General features: G+C 37.9%; 1 protein-coding gene across 2 annotated transcripts in view; it reads left to right on the top strand.

The window, feature by feature from the left end:
* Window positions 1-559: 559 nt before the first annotated feature.
* Window positions 560-18,018, top strand: part of CHN1 (chimerin 1) — a gene marked incomplete at its 5' end in the record, with an annotated part of 51,563 nt that continues 34,104 nt past the window's right edge. For both annotated transcript variants that reach the window (XM_082841293.1, XM_082841292.1), the window contains one exon: window positions 560-811. In XM_082841293.1, coding sequence (XP_082697419.1) covers window positions 560-811 — 252 coding nt within the window. The remainder of the gene's footprint in view (window positions 812-18,018) is intronic.

Raw genomic sequence — 18,018 nt, 5'->3', positions numbered from 1 at the left:
TAAATACTGTTGCTTGATTTTCATTGGTTATCTCCTTTCTTAACGGTGACCAGTCTAATCCAGACTTCCTTGTCAAATCCCTCCCCTCCCCCATCCTCTGCCAGGGGCTTCACAGGGTGTCAGTTGCTAGAAACTGACTGCAGGCAGTATGTAGGCATCTTTCATTTAGAATGGACATTAATATATTGACTAGAAAAGAAAGCTTTTAGAAATGTGTCATTTGTCAAAATTGCATGGCTTTTTAAAAAGGATAGAGAAATGCTGAATGTTTTGTATGTTAGCATCGACTCTATTTCTGTTCAGACTCTTAAGTTTTCAGAAGCTTAAATATAGAGCGCTTTAAAAAAAAAAAAGGAAGAAAGAAGAATTTTTCTGGTTAGTCGACCTCTTTTTAAGAAGTGCTTCATCATCCTCCTCCACCTCTCCGTGATGTTTCTCTGCAGCTCTCTGTAGGGCAGGGTTCTGTGCTGGCTGGCAGAATGCTCATTTGTTAGCTGAATAGAGTTCATCGACAGACATAGATCAATATAGGTTTTCTTTATTTCCTGTGAATTCCAAAATGCCATCCAAAGAGTCTTGGTCGGGTAGGAAAACTAATAGAGCTACAGTTCACAAATCAAAACAAGAGGGCCGCCAGCAAGGTTTATTGATAGCAGCCTTGGGAATGAAACTGGGTTCTCAAAAGTCGTCTGTGACAATCTGGCAACCTCTGAAACTCTTTGCTTATTCGCAGTTGACATCACTTGTTAGAAGAGCAACTCTGAAAGAAAACGAGCAAATTCCAAAATATGAAAAGGTTCACAATTTCAAGGTAAGAATATTTATTTTTAACCTTTTGTTATAAGAAAGGAAATGCACATTTCTTGAAATATACAATATTAAAGTGTGTCTTTTTAAAACTAGGACGACTGGACTAAAATGTTCTTGCTATTCAGGGAATGAAGATGTTTTAAGCAAGATTTTTTTTAAGGAATAGCTTAATAAAGGTGATAGAATCCAACCCCATTTTCTCTGATGCTGACTTAGTATTCTGTTTGATCAGTGTATACTGAGTGGTAAAAGTCTTGACTGATATTTAAAAGATCTCGTCTAATAATGATTTGGGTGTTATATTTATTTGTGATGCAAATATGTCTAACTACCTTCGTGGGATATTTTGTGAGAGGATTAGATCTTATCTCCTTCCGTTTCTGGTAAAAAGCTTTGGCTATAAGAGGCATGTGCTGTTGCCTCTGGATTGAGCAGATGGTGTGCATTTCCCATAGTTTCTGTCTTTTCTCCTCTGCTAATGAATTGACCATGATGAAAGGAGGATGGCTACCATGGGACTGTTATGCTGCTGACACTAGCAGCTTCTCTTCACTTTTTGAGTATTTTCTTTCACTCTGTGTGTGTGTGTGTGTAGTTCTTAATTATTGTGTTACTGTGTTTTACCAACTACACTTTAATCATTTTTCATCAAGATGTGTGTGTGTGTGCTGATTCAAGCTGTGTGTAGATCTTGCCTGTATTTAGTAGCATGATATAAGACCTTGAAGTTCAGTCCTTTGCAACCTAATTCAGAGAACATACAATGTGAGGTTGTGCGTAAGGAGATCCAGTTACACTTCATGGGTAGATGCACTAGCATTTCTGTAGTAACTTCCCAATAGTTATACAACTTTATGATGAAGTTCCTGAGACATGAATATTGTTAATGTAGACAAAATGGCATTAGTTTTGATGTTAGCGGGTATCTGTTTTCAAAAGATGATAAAGCTGGAAACCCTGATCTTCCTTTTATTTATTAATTTATTCAACATTTATTCAGCAGATAGAATGCACCAGGCTCTGTAGTAAGACATTTCATTCCAAATTTGCAATTTATCCTGATTTTTAACACTAGCATTAATTTTACTCAGATGCTAAATACCCAGCCCCCAATATGCTCTGCTTTTTCCATAGTGAAAAAGATTTTTATGAACTTCCGATTATTTGAGGATAAAGGATACATTCCAAAATGTATGGGCTGTGTAAAGATTGCTAATATTTCAAGGTAAACCAAATAGAGTTTTCTTTTCCCTCTCTAAACATATTATTAAAGACTTGATCTTTCAACCAGTATCTTTGATGTAAAATGAAATTGAGACCATTCAGTGTGTGCATCCAGTCTCAACCACCTCTTCCATTTATGGACCTAAACAGTCCATGCGGTACTAGTCCTCAGTGTCTTCTTGCATGATATACAACCTGGTCTAACAGGATTTTTATCAGGAAAATGACCCCAAATACATCCTTTTGCAAATATCAAGTTATGTGCATGTTCGGACTCAAAAATAGCCATTTAGTTTCCTAAGCAGGAAACTGCAAACTTTTTAGAAATGGCTGAGATTTTAAAATATATCCCTCTGGTATGTTAAGCAGGAACAGATTGACCTATTAGGGATGCCATTTTAGTGCTAAGTTCATTGTACATGCTTTCTGTCAATATTGATAAAAAGCAAAGGGTAGAGCTGTTCAAGGATTTGCATAAACAGACACATTCTCTAATTTTTTTTGGTTGTGTCTTCCAGTAATTTCTCAATTTTAATTTAACACATGGCTTTCATGAGCAAATTTTGTATAACCAGAAAGTACTGACTATGGGACCAATTGTGACTCATAGCTTGGTACCCAGGCTGTTTTAAAGATACTTTTTTTTTTTTTTTTAAAAAGAGGCGTGTGAAACAGTAGAAGCCTGCTTCCTTCTCTGGAGCTAAGATATTAAAACGAGCTTGGGCTCACTGTTTAAAAAAAAGTAAAATATTTATGCTCAGGAAGAGCTCATGTTGGACAGTGAATTGCATTACATTTTTTTTTAGAGTTGCTAATAAGGTCAAAAGTCTTTGACTCTCAAAACGATTTGACTCTTTCCATTGAAATTACTCTTTGTTTCTTAAAAACTGTTTCTGTGGGGTGGCATTATAAAAAAGAGAAGGAGGGGGTCATACTTGACTTCCGGGCACATCCCTAAAAGAATTCAGACTCTGTGGCAGGAGCAGTGCTTTCCCACACAAATGCTCACTTAGAAGGTCACTGCCTGTGATATGTAAGTATGTCCATTTCAGAGATTTATTGTAGGAAAAATCTGGAGCATTTACAAAATGATAATTGTTCACGTGGCCTTGCCATTGACTATTTTCTATGTTGGTGCAAGTGTACTCTGCCTAACCACCAACCCACTCACCAAACTCATTTCAATGTGGTTTTCTTTTTTGCCTCTTGAGCTGCCTTGTTATATAACGTTGCTCTGTGGTGTCGAACAGCTGTCAAGTCTCATTTCAGAAGGTGAAACCATGAGTGTCATATACCTTTGGTGAAAGCATTCACCAAGGTGAAATCCAAAAAAAAAAAAAAAAAAAAAAAAAATCAACTGGGCCTAACTCCAGACTCCAGGCAGGTGTTTTGTTTTTTGTTGTTTTTGTTTGTTTTTAATAGAAGGAGAAAAAAAACCCAGGAAGTCTTCCCATTTTGCTGTGTTATATAACACAGTCTTTTTTTTCCCCCACTATTGTTACTTACAAGGATTTGATAAAGCATCTATCACAAGAAAGATAGTTGTTTCTCTCAGGGAGGTCATCATTTTAAAAATAAATGTACCACATCCTTTAAAAATGATTACCCTGTAAGTTGTCAATGTAACTTAGAGTGAAAGTAATTTTAACTGTCTCCTGGATCAACCTCTCATTTTAAGAACTGCCCCATCCTAACACAACAGAGAGAGTGAGCACACAAGTGCTAATTTCTTAAACCAACTTAAAAACTAAGCAAAACAAGACAACCTCTGCCATTAAAAGTCAGACACAGGCACCCCACCAACAGTGACTGCATCCTACATCTGAGGCTCTCCAGATAGGATGATAACTAAGAACCAGCCCTTGCCCTGAGGAACTTGCTTGCTATTTGTATGACCTTGGGCAGACTGCTTCATCTCTCTGAACCTCTGGTTCTGCATCAGAAAAACTGAATTCCTGGTATGTGTAGGTACTTGGTACCCACTGTTCTTGTTATTACAAATTATTGTAATTGATAACAATTATTATCTTGTTATTACAAATTACCCCTAAGTGGATTTCTGAATCCATGTCAAGACTGTTTCTTGCCCAGTAGCAGAGAGCATGATGCAGTTGAGAACCCTGGCATGATTGTGGTGCTAAAGAAAGCTCTTGCTTCTTTCTTAGCTCCCAGGCACAGTTAGATGTTATGTAAGAGCAGTGCATTTTCACGCACCACAGAATACAGTGAAATCCTCTGTATTTCTTTTACTCCCTTCAAATTATTCAGTGTTCCATTTGGTATGTTTAATTCAAACAGCTCTATAAAACAAAATCAAGATTACATATAATATAATAATAATAGAAACCTGGCTACTTAGGCAAATTAAATAAGTAAAAGACATGAATTATAGACACTTTATTTTTTTAATTTTTATTTTATATTGGAGTATAGTTGATTAACAACGATGTTGTATTAGTTTCAGGTGTACAGCAAAGTGATTCAGTTATATTGCATACATATATTTTACATGTATCTATTCTTTTTCAAATTCTTTTCCCATTTAGGTTATTACAGAGTATTCAGCAGAGTTCCCTGTGCTGTACAGTCGGTCCTTGTTGGTTATCTGTTTTAAATACAGCAGTGTACATGTCAATCCCAAACTGCCAATCTGTCCCTGCCCAACACCCCACACCCATAAACATAAGTTCGTTCTCTAAGTCTGTGAGTCTGTTTCTGTCTTGTAAATAAGTTCATCTGTATCCTTTTTTTAGATTCCACATATAAATATCATATGATATTTGTCTTTTTCTGTCTGACTTACTTCACTTAGTATGATAATCTCCAGGTCCATCCATGCTGCTGCAAATGGCATTATTTCATTCTTTTTAATGGCTGAGTAATATTCCATTGTATATACGTACCACATCTTCTTTATCCATTCATCTGTTGATGGACATTTAGGTTGCTTCCATGTCTTGGCTATTGTAAACAGTGCTGCAATGAGCATTGGGGTGCATGTATCCTTTCAAACCACGTTTTTCTCCAGATATATGCCCAGGAGTGGGATTGTAGGATTATATGGTAGTTCTATTTTTAGTTTTTTAAGGAACCTCCATACTGGCCTCCATAATGGCTATACCAATGTAAATTGCCACCAACAGTGTAGGAGGGTTCCCTTTTCTCCACACCCTTTCCAGCACTTATTGTTGGTAGACTTTTTGATGATGGCCATTCTGAATGGTGTGAGGTGATATCTCATTGTAGTTTTGATTTGCATTTCTCTAATAATTAGTGATGTTGAGCATCTCTTCATGTGTCTCTTGGCCATCTGTATGTCTTCACTGGAGAAAGGTCTATTTAGGTCTTCTGCCCATTTTTTTGATTGGGTTGTTTGTTTTTTTGATATTGAGCCGCATGAGCTGTTTTTAAATTTTGGAGATTAATCCCTTGTCAGTCACATCATTTGCAAATATTTTCTCCCATTCTGTAGGTTGTCTTTTTGTTTTGTTTATGGTTTCCTTTACTGTGCAAAAGCTTTTGAGTTTAATTAGGTCCCATTTGTTTATTTTTGTTTTTATTTCCATTACTCTATAAGACAGATCAAAAAAGATATTGCTGCGATTTATGTCAGAGACTGTTCTGCCTGTATTTTCCTCTAAGCGTTTTATAGTATCTGGTCTTAAATTTATGTCTTTAATCCATTTTGAGTTTATTTTTGTGTATGTGTATGGTGTTGAAGAATGTTCTAATTTCATTTTCTTACATGTAGCTGTCCAGTTTTCCCAGCACCATTTATTGAAGAGACTGTCTTTTCTCCATTGTATAATATTGCCTCCTTTGTTGAAGATTAATTAACCATAGGTGCATGGGTTTATGTCTGGGCTTTCTGTCCTGTTCCATTGAGCTATATTTCTATTTTTGTGCCAGTACCATACTCTTTGGATGACTGTAGCTTTGTAGTATAGTCTGAAGTAAGGGAGCCTGATTCCTCCAGCTCTGTTTTTCTTTTTCAAGATTGCTTTGGCTATTCGGCGTCTTTTGTGTTTCCATACAAATTAAAAACTTTTTTGTTCTAGTTCTGTAAAAAATGCCATTGGTAATTTGATAGGGATTGCACTGAATCTGTAGATTGCCTTGGGTAATATACTTATTTTGATAATATTGATTCTTCCATTCCAAGAACATGGTATATCTTTCCATCTGTTTGCGTCATCTTCAGTTTCTTTCATCAACATCTTACAGTTTTTGGAGTTACAGATCTTTTGCCTCCCTAGGTAGATTTATACCTTGATATTCTTTTTGATGCGATGGTAAATGGGATTGTTTATTTCTCTTTTTGATCTTTCGTTGTTAGTGTATAGAAGTGCAACAGATGTCTGTGTATTTATTTTGTATCCTGCAACTTTAGTGAATTCATTGATGAGCCTAATGATGAGCCTTTCTAGTAGCATCTTTAGGATTTTCTATGTATAGTATCCTGTCGTCTGCAAACAGTGACAGTTTTACTTCTTTTACAATTTGGATTCCCTTTCTTTTTCTTCTCTGATTGCTGTGGCTAGGACTTCCAAAACTATGTTGAATAAAAGTGGTGAGAGTGGACATCCTTGTTTTGTTCCTGATCTTAGAGGAAATGCTTTCAGTTTTTCACCATTGAGAATGATGTTAGCTGTAGGTTTGTCATATATGGCCTTTATTATGTTGAGGTATGTTCCCTCTCTGCCCATTTTCTGGAGAGTTTTTATCACAAATGGGTGTTGAATTTTGTCAAAAGCTATTTCTGCATCTATTGAGGTGATCATATGGTTTTTATTCTGCAGTTTGTTGATGTGGTGTATCACACTGATTGATTTGCAGATATTGAAAATCCTTGCACCCCTGGGATAAATCCCACTTGTTCATGGTGTATGATCCTTCTAATGTGTTGTTGGATTCAGTTTGCTAGTATTTTGTTGAGGATTTTTATGTCTATCCTCATCAGTTCGTGGCCTGTAATTTTCTTTTTTTGTGGTATCTTTGTCTGGTTTTGGTATCAGGGTGATGGTGGCCTCATATCATAGAATGAGTTTGTGACTATTCCTTCCTCTGCAATTTTTTGGGAAGAGTTTGAGAAGGATAGGTGTTAACTGTTCTCTAAAGGTTTGATAGAATTCACCTGTGAAGCTATCTGGTCCTGAACTTCTGTTTGTTGGGAGTTTTTAAATCACGGTTCCAATTTCAGTACTTGCAATTAGTCTGTTCATATTTTCTATTTCTTCCTAGCTCAGTCTTGGGAGATTGTACCTTTCTGAGAATTTGTTCATTTCTTCCAGGTTGTCCATTTTATTGGCATATAGTTGCTCGAAGTAGTCTCTTATGACTCTTTTTATTTCTGTGGTGTCTGTTGTAACTCCTCCTTTTGCATTTCTAATTTTATTGATTTGATCTCTATCCCTTTTTTTCTTGATGAGTCTGGCTAAAGGTTTATCAATTTTATCTTTTCAAAGAACCAAAGGAGTTTCATTGATCTTTTCTGTTGTTTTTTTCATTTCTATTTCATTTATTTATGATTTCCTTTCTTCTGCTAATTTTAGGTTTTGTTTGTTCTTCTTTGTCTGGTTGCTTTAGGTGTAAGGTTAGATTGTTTATTTGAGATTCTTCTTGTTTCCTGAGGTGAGTTTGTATTGCTATAAACTTCCCTCTTAGAACTGCTTTTGCTGTGTCCCATAGGTTTTGTATTGTCCTGCTTTCATTTTCATTTGTCTCTAGGTATTTTTTGATTTCTTCAGTGATCCATTGGTTGTTAAGTAGCACATTGTTTAGCTTGCACGTTTGTGTTTTTTACAATTTTTTTTCTTGTAGTTGATTTCTAATCTCATAGTGTTGTGATCGGAAAAGATGCTTGATATGATTTCAATTTTCTTAAATTTACCAAGGCTCACTTTGTGGCCCAGTATGTAATCAGTCCTGGAGAATGTTCCATGTGCACTTGAGAAGAATGTGTATTCTGCTGCTTTTGGATAGAATGCATTATAAACATCAAGTCCATCTGGTCTAATGTGTCATTTAAGGCCTGTGTTTCCTCATTGATTTTCTGTCTGGATGATCTGTCCATTGATGAAAGTGGGGTGTTGAAGTCCCCCACTATTACTGTGTTACTGTTGATTTCTCCTTTTATGGTTTTTAGTATTTACCTTATATACTGAGGTGCTCCTATGTTGGTGCATATATATTTACAATTGTTATATCTTCTTGGATTGGTCCCTTGATCTTTATGTAGCGTCCTTCTTTGTCTCTTGTAACATTCTTTATTTTAAAGTTGATTTTGTCTGATATGAGAATTGCTACTCCAGCTTTCTTTTGATTTCCATTTGCATGGAATAGCTTTCTCCATCCCCTTACTTTCAGTCTGTATGTGTCCCTATATCTGAAATGGTTCTCTTATAGACAGCATATATACGGGTCTTGTTTCTGCATCCATTCAGCCAATCTATGTCTTTTGGTTGGAGCATTTAATAGATTTACGTTTAAGGTAATTATTGATGTGTGTCTTCCTCGTGCCATTTTCTTAATCGTTTTGGATTTGTTTTGTTTTTCTTCCCTTCCTCTTTTGTTCTCTTCTCTTGTGATTTGATGACTAACTTTAGTGTTGTGTTTGTATTACTTTTTCTTTGTTGTGTATCTATTGTGGATTTTTGGTTTGTGGTTACCATGAGGTTTTGATACAGCAGTCTGTATAAACACAAGATTGTTTTAAGTTGTTGGTCTTTTAATTTCAAATCCATTTCCAGTATACTGCATTTGTTCTCTCCTCTTCTCTCAGGTGGTCATTTTGATGTCATATCTGTGTACAGATGATTTTCTACCTTTACTGTATGTTTGCCTTTACCGGTGAACTTTTCCATTTTAATTTTTTGTTTCTAGTTGTGGCCTTTTCTTTTCTGCCTAGAGAAGTAAGTTCCTTTAGTGTTTCTTGCAAAGCTGGTCTGGTTGTGCTGAATTCTGTTAGCTTTGGCTTGTCTGTAAAGATTTCTCTGTCGAATCTGAATGAGAGCCTTGCTTGCTAGATTATTCTTGGTTGTAGATTCTTCTCTTTCATCACTTTAAATATATTGTGCCACTCCCTTCTGGCCTGCAGAGTTTCTACTGAAAAATCAGCTGATAACCTTATGGGAGTTCCCTTGTACATGATTTGTTGTTTTTCCCTTGTAGCTTTTAATATTTTTTTGTAGTCTTTAATTTTTGTCAGTTTGATTACTATGTGTATCGGTGTGTTCCTCCTTGGGTTTATTCTGCCTGGGACTCTCTGCGCTTTCTGGACTTGGGTGACTGTTTCCTTTCCCATGATAGGGAAGTTTTCAGCTATTATCTCTTCAAAATTTTTCTCAGGTCATCTCTCTCTCTCTCTTCTCCTCCTGGGACCCCTATAATGCAAATGTTGGTGCATTTAATGTTGTCCCAGAGGTCTCTTAGACTGTCCTCATTTCTTTTCATTCTTTTTTCTTTTCTGTTCAGTGGCAGTGATTTCCACCATTCTGTCTTCCAGCTCACTTATCTGTTCTTCTCCCTCAGTTATTCTGCTATTGATTCCTTCTAGTATATTTTTCATTTTAGTTATTGTATTGTTCATCTCTGTTCTTTAGTTCTTCTGGGTCTTTCTTTGTTAAACTTTTCTTATATCTTCTCGATCTGTGCCTCCATTCTTTTTGTGAGACCTTGTATCATCTTTACTATCATTACTAGGAATTCTTTTTCAGGTAGATTGCCTATCTCCACTTCATTTAGTTGGTGTTCTGGGGTTTTATCTTGTCCCTTCATCTGGGACATATTCCCTTACCATCTTATTTTGTCTAACTTTCTGTGATTGTGGTTTCCGTTCCACAGGCTGCAGTGTTGTAGTTCTTCTTGCTCTGCTGTCTGCCCCCTGGTGGATGAGGCTAAGAGGCTTGTGCAGGCTTCCTGGTGAGAGGGGTTGGTACCTGCCCACTAGTGGGTGGAGCTGGGTCTTGTCCCTTTGGTGAGCAGGGCTGGGTCAGGGGGTGTGTTTATCAGGCAGCTGTTTACTCAGGAAGACTTTAAGCAGCCTGTCTGCTTATGGGTGGGGCTATGTTCCTGCCCTGTTTGTTGGTTGTTTGGCCTGAGGCATCCCAGCACTGGAGCTTACAGGCTGTTGGGTGGGGGCCAGGTCTTGGTGAGAAAATGGCAGCCTCCAAGAAGGCTCACACCAATGAGTACTCCCCAGAACTGCCACCACCAGTGTTCTTGTCCCTGCAGTGAATCACAGCCTCCGCAGGAGGCCCTCCAATACTAGCAGGTAAGTCTAGCCCAGTCACTTATGAGGTTACCGCTTTTTCTTCTGGGTCCTGGTGTGCACGAGACCCTGTGTATACCCTCCAAGAGTGGAGTTTCTGTTTACCCCAGTCCTGTGGGATCACACACTGCTGGCTTTCAGTGCCAGATTCTCTGGGGTCTCCTCCTCCCATTGCCAGACCCCCAGGCTGGGGAGCCTGATACAGGCCTCAGAACTTCCGCTCCTGTGGGAGAACTTCTGTGGTATAATTATTTTCCAGTTTGTGGTTCGCCCACCCGGCATGTATGAGATTTGTTTTTATCACCGTGTGCCTCTCCTACCTTCTCCTTCTGGCTGCTTCTTTGTCTTTTTTTTGGATAGGTTCCAGCATTTTTTGGTCGGTGGTTATTCAGCAGTTAGTTGTGATTTTGGTGTTTCCATACGAAGGGGTGAGCTCACGTCCTTCTCCTCCACCGTCTTGTCTCCTCTTTTTTTTTCTTTTCCTTCATGCTGAGTCTACTGTCACTTGCTCATTGGGGGTGGCATGCAGAGGCTTTGCATGCTTCGCTTCAGACCAGAGTTCCTCGGGCAAAAAGGCTGCTGAAGAATTACAGATACTTTAAAATATGAGTTTAGTTCTTTTCTAAGGTAGTCTTGATGTGGTGACTGGTTGAATTTAGAGTTTCAGACACTTGCATTCTACACAGAGATGAAAGATGTGACATATTAATAGATTTAATGTTGCCAAGATAATAGGTAAGCAATGAATCCTGAAATATTAATTGATAATGTAATTAAATTAACTCTAGAACATGAACCTTATAATATTTAAAAAATTACTGATTCAGGACTTGGGATATAGTGGTAATAGTTAACTTGTCAATCCTGGCCACCAGACCAGATGTTCTGCTATTTGATAAACTGAAGGTTAGAAATGGCGAGTACTCCTGTGGAAAGTGGTCCTTCCTTTCCTTCAAAGGACACAGACAAATCTGAGCCCTATGGTCTTCATTTGATTCACATTTGAGAAACAACAAAAATAGATTTAGTATAAAATGTGGAGTTAAACTACGTGATCTGTAAGTTCTCTAACAGCTCTTAAATTCTCTGATTAAATTATATAGAGAAGTATTAGATTTGTTAATGTAATTATTCTCTTTTCCATTGTTAAAAAAATATTCTTTCATATATAGTTTAACTAGTTATATTAACAGTCAGTGAAATGTCATATTCCAGGACCGTTATCTACCATGTCCTTTGTATTATTTCCACCAACCATCATAACACCACCTCCCGCCATCTTTTCTCCCTTTGTTCTTCCTTCCCTTGTCCCCATATCTAGTAAAAGGACTTGTAGATGCTCAAGAAGCATCCATTGAATCACTAAGTAAATGAGCACACAGTGTGAGATGGGGGACCTCTGTTGTGGTGGTGGTAGTAGTTATTTTGAAACTACTTTCATGCAGCAGGAAATTTTGACACAAAAATAGATTTTTCTAATGACCTTAAAACCTATATTACAAAATTTTTTAAATCAAATTCACCTGAGTTTTTAAAATGAAATAAAACCCAAAATATCATGTTATATTTGGAGAATCTGTGTTCACATTTTAAGTTCTCAGAAATTTGAATATTGTTTTGAATTAATAGTAATTTAAAAGAAGTTAAATGCAACATGACAAAATGGAAATGGTAAACCTGGAATGTCTCATAATTAACCTTCAGCAATAATGTCACTCACCATTGCTTCTCCCGTGGATGTGAACATGGAGTGCCCAACAAACATTTTAAAAGAATACATAATGTTTTTCTCCAAGTAGGAGATTAAACTGAATTATATTATGAATTGCTGTATTATACATGGATATGGATATGTATTACACACACAGAGTTCCTGATTCTTAATGTGGGTCCATTGCAAGGGAAGATAAAAATAAATATCAGCGCATAGTGGGAGGTTCTCTCTGTCTAGGGCAGTCAAACTTGTAAAGGGTGATGGAGAGAAACTAAGAGATTAGACAAGATCATCTGTAAAGTCCCTGTAGGCACTGTGTTTCTGTTGCTATCCAGTACAGTACGTACCAGATGATATGGAAGCCAAAAAAAAAAAAAATGAACACACATTGCTCCACTTTTTACTTCTGCCGCTGCTCGTGGTGAGTAGGACCACAGGGACTCATCATGCACTTCCATCCAGGCCTGTACACTGCACCCCAGCACTGTGGCCCTCTCAACCTCAGTCCTGTCTATCCTTCTTGTGTTTTGTAATGCTGGCTGGGGAACTGGTTATGACACCTTGAGTGTAGATCTAGATCGTTAAGGTCATTGGAAGGGTTACTGCCTAACATTAATACTCCAAAAGGAAACATTTCACAAGGTTTTTGTTGGTTTGCACATAGTTGCTTATACTTCTTCATAGCCACTTTATGGAGCTAGAGAACTTTAAATATTGTACTTAAGAGAAACTCATCATCATTTCATGGATTAGAAGAATTAATATTGCTAAAATGTCCATACTACCCAAAGTGATCTACATATTCAATGCAATGCCTATCAAAATCCCAATGACATTCTTTACAGAAATAGAAAAAGACATCCTAAAATTCATGTGGAACCACAAAATATCCTAAATAGCCAAAGCAATCTTGAGCACAAACAACAAAACTGAAGGCACCACACTTAATGATTTCGAAATATATTACAAAGCTCCAATAATCAAGACAGTATGGTACTGGCATAAAAACGGACCTGTAGACCAATGGAATGAACTAGAAACCCCAGAAATAAATCCATACATCTGCGGTCAACTGAACTTCAACAAGGGTTCCAAGAACACTAAATGGGGAAAGGATAGTCTGTTCAATAAATGATGTTAGGAAAACTGAATATCCACATGCAAAAGAATGAAATTGGCCCCTATCTCACAGCATTTATAAAAACCAATTCAAAACAGATTAAAGACTTAAATATAAGCCCTGAAACCAAAAAACTAGTAGATGAAAGCATAGGGGAAGAAAACGTTCTTAACTGTGGTCTGGGCAATGATTATTTAGATATTGGCACCAAAGCATAGGCAGCAAAAGAAAAAATAGACAGGTGGGATTACATCAAGCTAAAAACTTCTGCACAGTAAAGGAAACAGCAGAGTGAAAAGGCAACCTATGGAATAAGAGAAAATATTTGCAAATCATATATCTGATAAGGGGTTAATATCCAAAATATATAGGGAAGTCATACAGCTCAATAGCAAAAAAACCAAAAACGAACAAAAAACTCGATTTTAAAAATGAGCAAAGGACCTGAACAGACCTCTCTCAAAAGAAGATATACAAATGGCCAACAGCTGTATGAAGAGGTGTTCAGCATCACTGATCATCAGGGGAATGCAAATCAAACCACAGTGAGATGAGATATCATCTCACACCTGTTAGAATGGCTGTTGTCAAAAAGACAAAAGATAACTGGTGTAGGCGAGGATGTGGAGAAAAGGGAACTCTTGTACACTGTTGATGGCAATGTAAATTGGTACAGCCATTATGGAAAACATGGAGGTTCCTCAAAAAGTTAAAACTTTATTATGATCCAGCAATGGGTTGACTTTTCACTCTGTTGATTATTTCCTTTGCTGTGCGGAAGATTTATCGTTAGATGTAGTCTCACTTGCCTATTTTTGTTTTTGTTGCTTCCAAATTTGGAGGGAGGTTTGGAAGTTTTTCTTACTTGGAGACTGTTAGTGGAACTTATTAGGTGTCCTATTTCTCTTATGGAATTAAGAAACAAAAAATACTAGAGAGTAATTTAACATTTGGGGAGAGATTTGCAAGTTTGTTTTCACTAGGAGACTGTTAGTGGAACATACTAGGTGTACCATGTCTTTTATGAAATTAAAAACCAAACAATTTAAAAATAAAACCTGAGGCCAGCCTTTAAGATGTTAGGGTTGCCACTTTTAAACACCTTAAGGAGGAGCCTGGCACTCTCTCTCACCAGCACCTATCCTGGTTCTTATTTTCAACCAGTATCCTAATTTGAGACCCTTTGGTAGACAACTGCCTCTAATGTGGTATTGATGATTTCCATCATGTATGTATATCCTGCTGATTTAATGTTTTAGAAAATTTGGTTTCTCCAAAATTTATCCCGAAGTAGAGAATCAGCCTGGCATGTGACTCCTGACACAATAACAAGCTAAGGATGTAAATAAATCCTTAGGAAGAACACACAATTTTAAAAAGTCACCTCCTCCAGAATTCTGTTCTCTTAATACTTTAGTTTTTGTCCACACAGTAATCTAACCTTCAAGGATTTGGGACATGTTAGTACTTTAAAGGCAACTTTTTATAGTCATTTGTATCATATATCCATCCCCCCCCCCCCAGATTTAACTGAGGATTAAGTCTTAATTCTATTCTGCTTATTTTGTAAGTTAATAGGAGAGATACATGTATAATATTTCATTTCTGTTTTCTAAAACCTTGTTCAACAAATTATACTTTTATACTTCATCTTCTTTGTGACACATTATATCAAAGTTCCTCGGAGGACAAAGAGTCTTACTTAATAGTGAAGCCTATTGTGGCTTTAATAAAATATTCCTCTAGCACATGCTTTGACTATGTACATTTCATAACATCTTACTTCCCTGTATCTCAGTACAATTATTATCATTATTAGTCAGCATTCATTATTCGTATGTAATAGTATCTGACACAAAAATATCATTGCCCGGGGCTTCCCTGGTGGTGCAGTGGTTGGGGGTCCGCCTGCCGATGCAGGGGGCGCGGGTTCGTGCCCCGGTCCGGGAGGATCCCACGTGCCGCGGAGCGGCTGGGCCCGTGAGCCATGGCCACTGGGCCTGCACGTCCGGAGCCTGTGCTCCGCAACGGGAGAGGCCCGCATACCGCAAAAAAGTATGTATATCATTGCCCAAAGGGCAGAGAAAAAAAGAGAGACATGCATAAACACCAAAGGAAGTGGAATATAAATCTAGGAAAGAATTTTTTAAGTGAAGAGAACACATGCAGATATTGATTTTTCTTTCTTAGCTATTTTACCACAGCACTGCTGGTATCTGAAAACCACTACAGATTATTTTCCTGATAAATGCCATACCAATAGCTTTTTTTCAGGTTTACTAACTTCTCATATTAAATTATCTTACTATTCTTCTGCCTGCAAAATAGGAAAGCTAAAAAGAAAAGGGGAAATAGCCCAGTGGTGTTACACTTCTGAAGAACACTGTCAACTGCTTATTTCCTACATGTTTATATTTTGGGGGGAGCAAAAGTAGAACTGGGTGTTTTTTTTTAAAGTGTCGTCCAGACAAAAATTTAAAAGAAAAGAATATATTCATTTTTAGGTCATGGGAGCCAGAGGATTCTTGACATGGTAGATGATATCCTACAGACTGTTGTAGTAGAGATGACGTTTTTGGCTATGTGAATGGGTTTGCCCAGATCAGGCCTGAAATGTCAGGCTCGTTCTTTCTCTTTTGTAGAACTCCCTTTTCTTGGAGTTCTAGCCCTTACATGTTCCACACCCTGATGGCTGCTTGTGGCTCTGCCTTACAAGCTTGCACAGTGCATTCATAAAGAGAAGGTCCATCTCTTGGAGGTATGTGATTTTGCTTTGATGGTTTGCTATTACAGCTCATTACTCCACAATTGTATGACATTGCTTCAGTGTGTCTTTTTAAAAAATCCACTTGGAACCCATGACTGATATTTACCATTTGATGGAACAGATGGGAAACTTTACATTGCAAGTGTCAGAAAGCCCAACCCATGCTCATGGAGGCAAAATGGGAAATTATTAACTCACGTAGTAGGAAAAGTTCAGTGTTAGTTGAAGGTATCCCTTAGCCCAGGCGCTTAAAATCCTACCGGAATCCTGCCTCCCAGCTCTGTCTTCATTTTTTAGGCTCCCTCTGGTGACAAGATGGCTGGCAAAGGCTCCAGCTATGTATGTTCTCAGATTCTAGTCAGCTCCAAAAAAGAGACTATTTGAGCAAAAGGTCTAGGCCTGGTAGGCATTCACACAGTTATCTTATATGCCCATCTGTGAACCATTAGCTATGGTTTAGGAGAATGGAATGTGCTTATTGGCTTAGATCTAGGTCACATACCTTCCCCTGGAGCTTGGAATAGGATCAGCTCCATACAGTTCACATGGATTGAGGACCGTTATCCAAAGACAAGACATCTATTCTGCATGGCTAAAAAATAAGAAATGCCCGCTACAGCATTAAATGACAAATGAAATCACCAGTTACAAGACCCTACTATACAGCCTACTGAATACAACAATGTTAATGTAACATTTTGCTGAGAGAAGCATGCTTGTAGAGCATGAGGGTAAAAGAATCCTGAAGCTGTTCAGCCTATATAAAGGGCATTGAGAATTGCTGATTAGGTTAACGTCAGGTTCAAGCTCACATGAAAGATCAGTTTTAGAAACAAGAATATAATCTGAACTCCCACTTTCAGCCATGATGGAAGAAATAGATATACCTTCCCATCTTACACAACTAGCAAACCATAAAAAGTATATAAAACAACAGTCAGACATTGAACAACAGATGTTACAGTTCTGTGATACCTAAAGAAGGAACACAAATAAGATGAGTCTTAAGAGTGCTCTCACTGCCTGGAGGCAGTTTCTAGGCCACAGCACATGGAGCGGGAGTCCAAAGAGGACCTGCTGGTCTAACCAAGTAGAGGACACAGAGACTGGAGTTTGGCAAGACAAAGCAGCTAAAATTTCTGGGGCAGGGCACCTGGGGGACAGAGATGTACACAGAAAGTGCTCTGGAGATCTGCATAGGAGTCTTCATGAGTCTTTGGTACTTATCTACACCTGCATGAGAAAAAACTATCAGAAAACCACCAGAAGGCAATAGGCTGAATAATTACTGAAATTGTCCCTGGGCTGCGTATAGTTTTGCCCACCAGTCAGAGTAGAAAGACATCATAAAACATAAGGCATTGTTTAAAAGTCCTCAAAATGGTATCATCATCTTAGTGACATGACTGAATTAGCAGTAGACTAAAGGCTGCAGTGAGGAAAGAAATGGAAACTATTTAAAACAATCCAAATGGAATCTCTAGAGATGAAAAATATACCTGAAATTTAAAATACATTGGATGGTATTAATGGCATATTAGGTACCACAGAAGACAAGATTAGTGAACCAGAAGACATAGCAATAAAAAATAACCAAAATGGAAGACAGAAAGAATCAAAAGTTCACGGTGGGGGGGGGGCACAGCATCAGTGACCAGTGGGACAATGCCAATCAATCTAACTTCAGTGTACTTGGAGTCAGAAGTACATTTTTATAAAAGAAGAAAATTACACTACTTTTTTATTAACATCTTTAAGTAAAGATTATTTCAATGTAGGAAAAATATGTCAACAGAGAAACATGGATTATTTTCCTTTGTCACTGGTACTCTTACATATTTTACAAAGTTCTTTAAAAAGCAGCAGGGGAAGTGGGAAGAATACTTGTTACATACAGATGAATAAAGAATGAGAGCAGGACTTCCCTGGTGGCGCAGTGGTTGAGAGTCTGCCTGCCGATGCAGGGGACATGGGTTCGTGCCCCGGTCCGGGAAGATCCCACATGCTGTGGAGTGGCGCCGCTGAGCCTGCGCATCCGGAGCCTGTGCTCCGCAACGGGAGAGGCCACAACAGTGGGAGGCCCGCGTAGCGCAAAAAAAAAAGAATGACAACAA

The sequence above is a fragment of the Leucopleurus acutus genome (genome assembly GCF_964270905.1).
Source record: "Leucopleurus acutus genome assembly, chromosome: 6".
NCBI lineage: Eukaryota > Metazoa > Chordata > Mammalia > Artiodactyla > Delphinidae > Leucopleurus > Leucopleurus acutus.
This window is presented reverse-complemented; position numbering and strand designations above follow the sequence as displayed.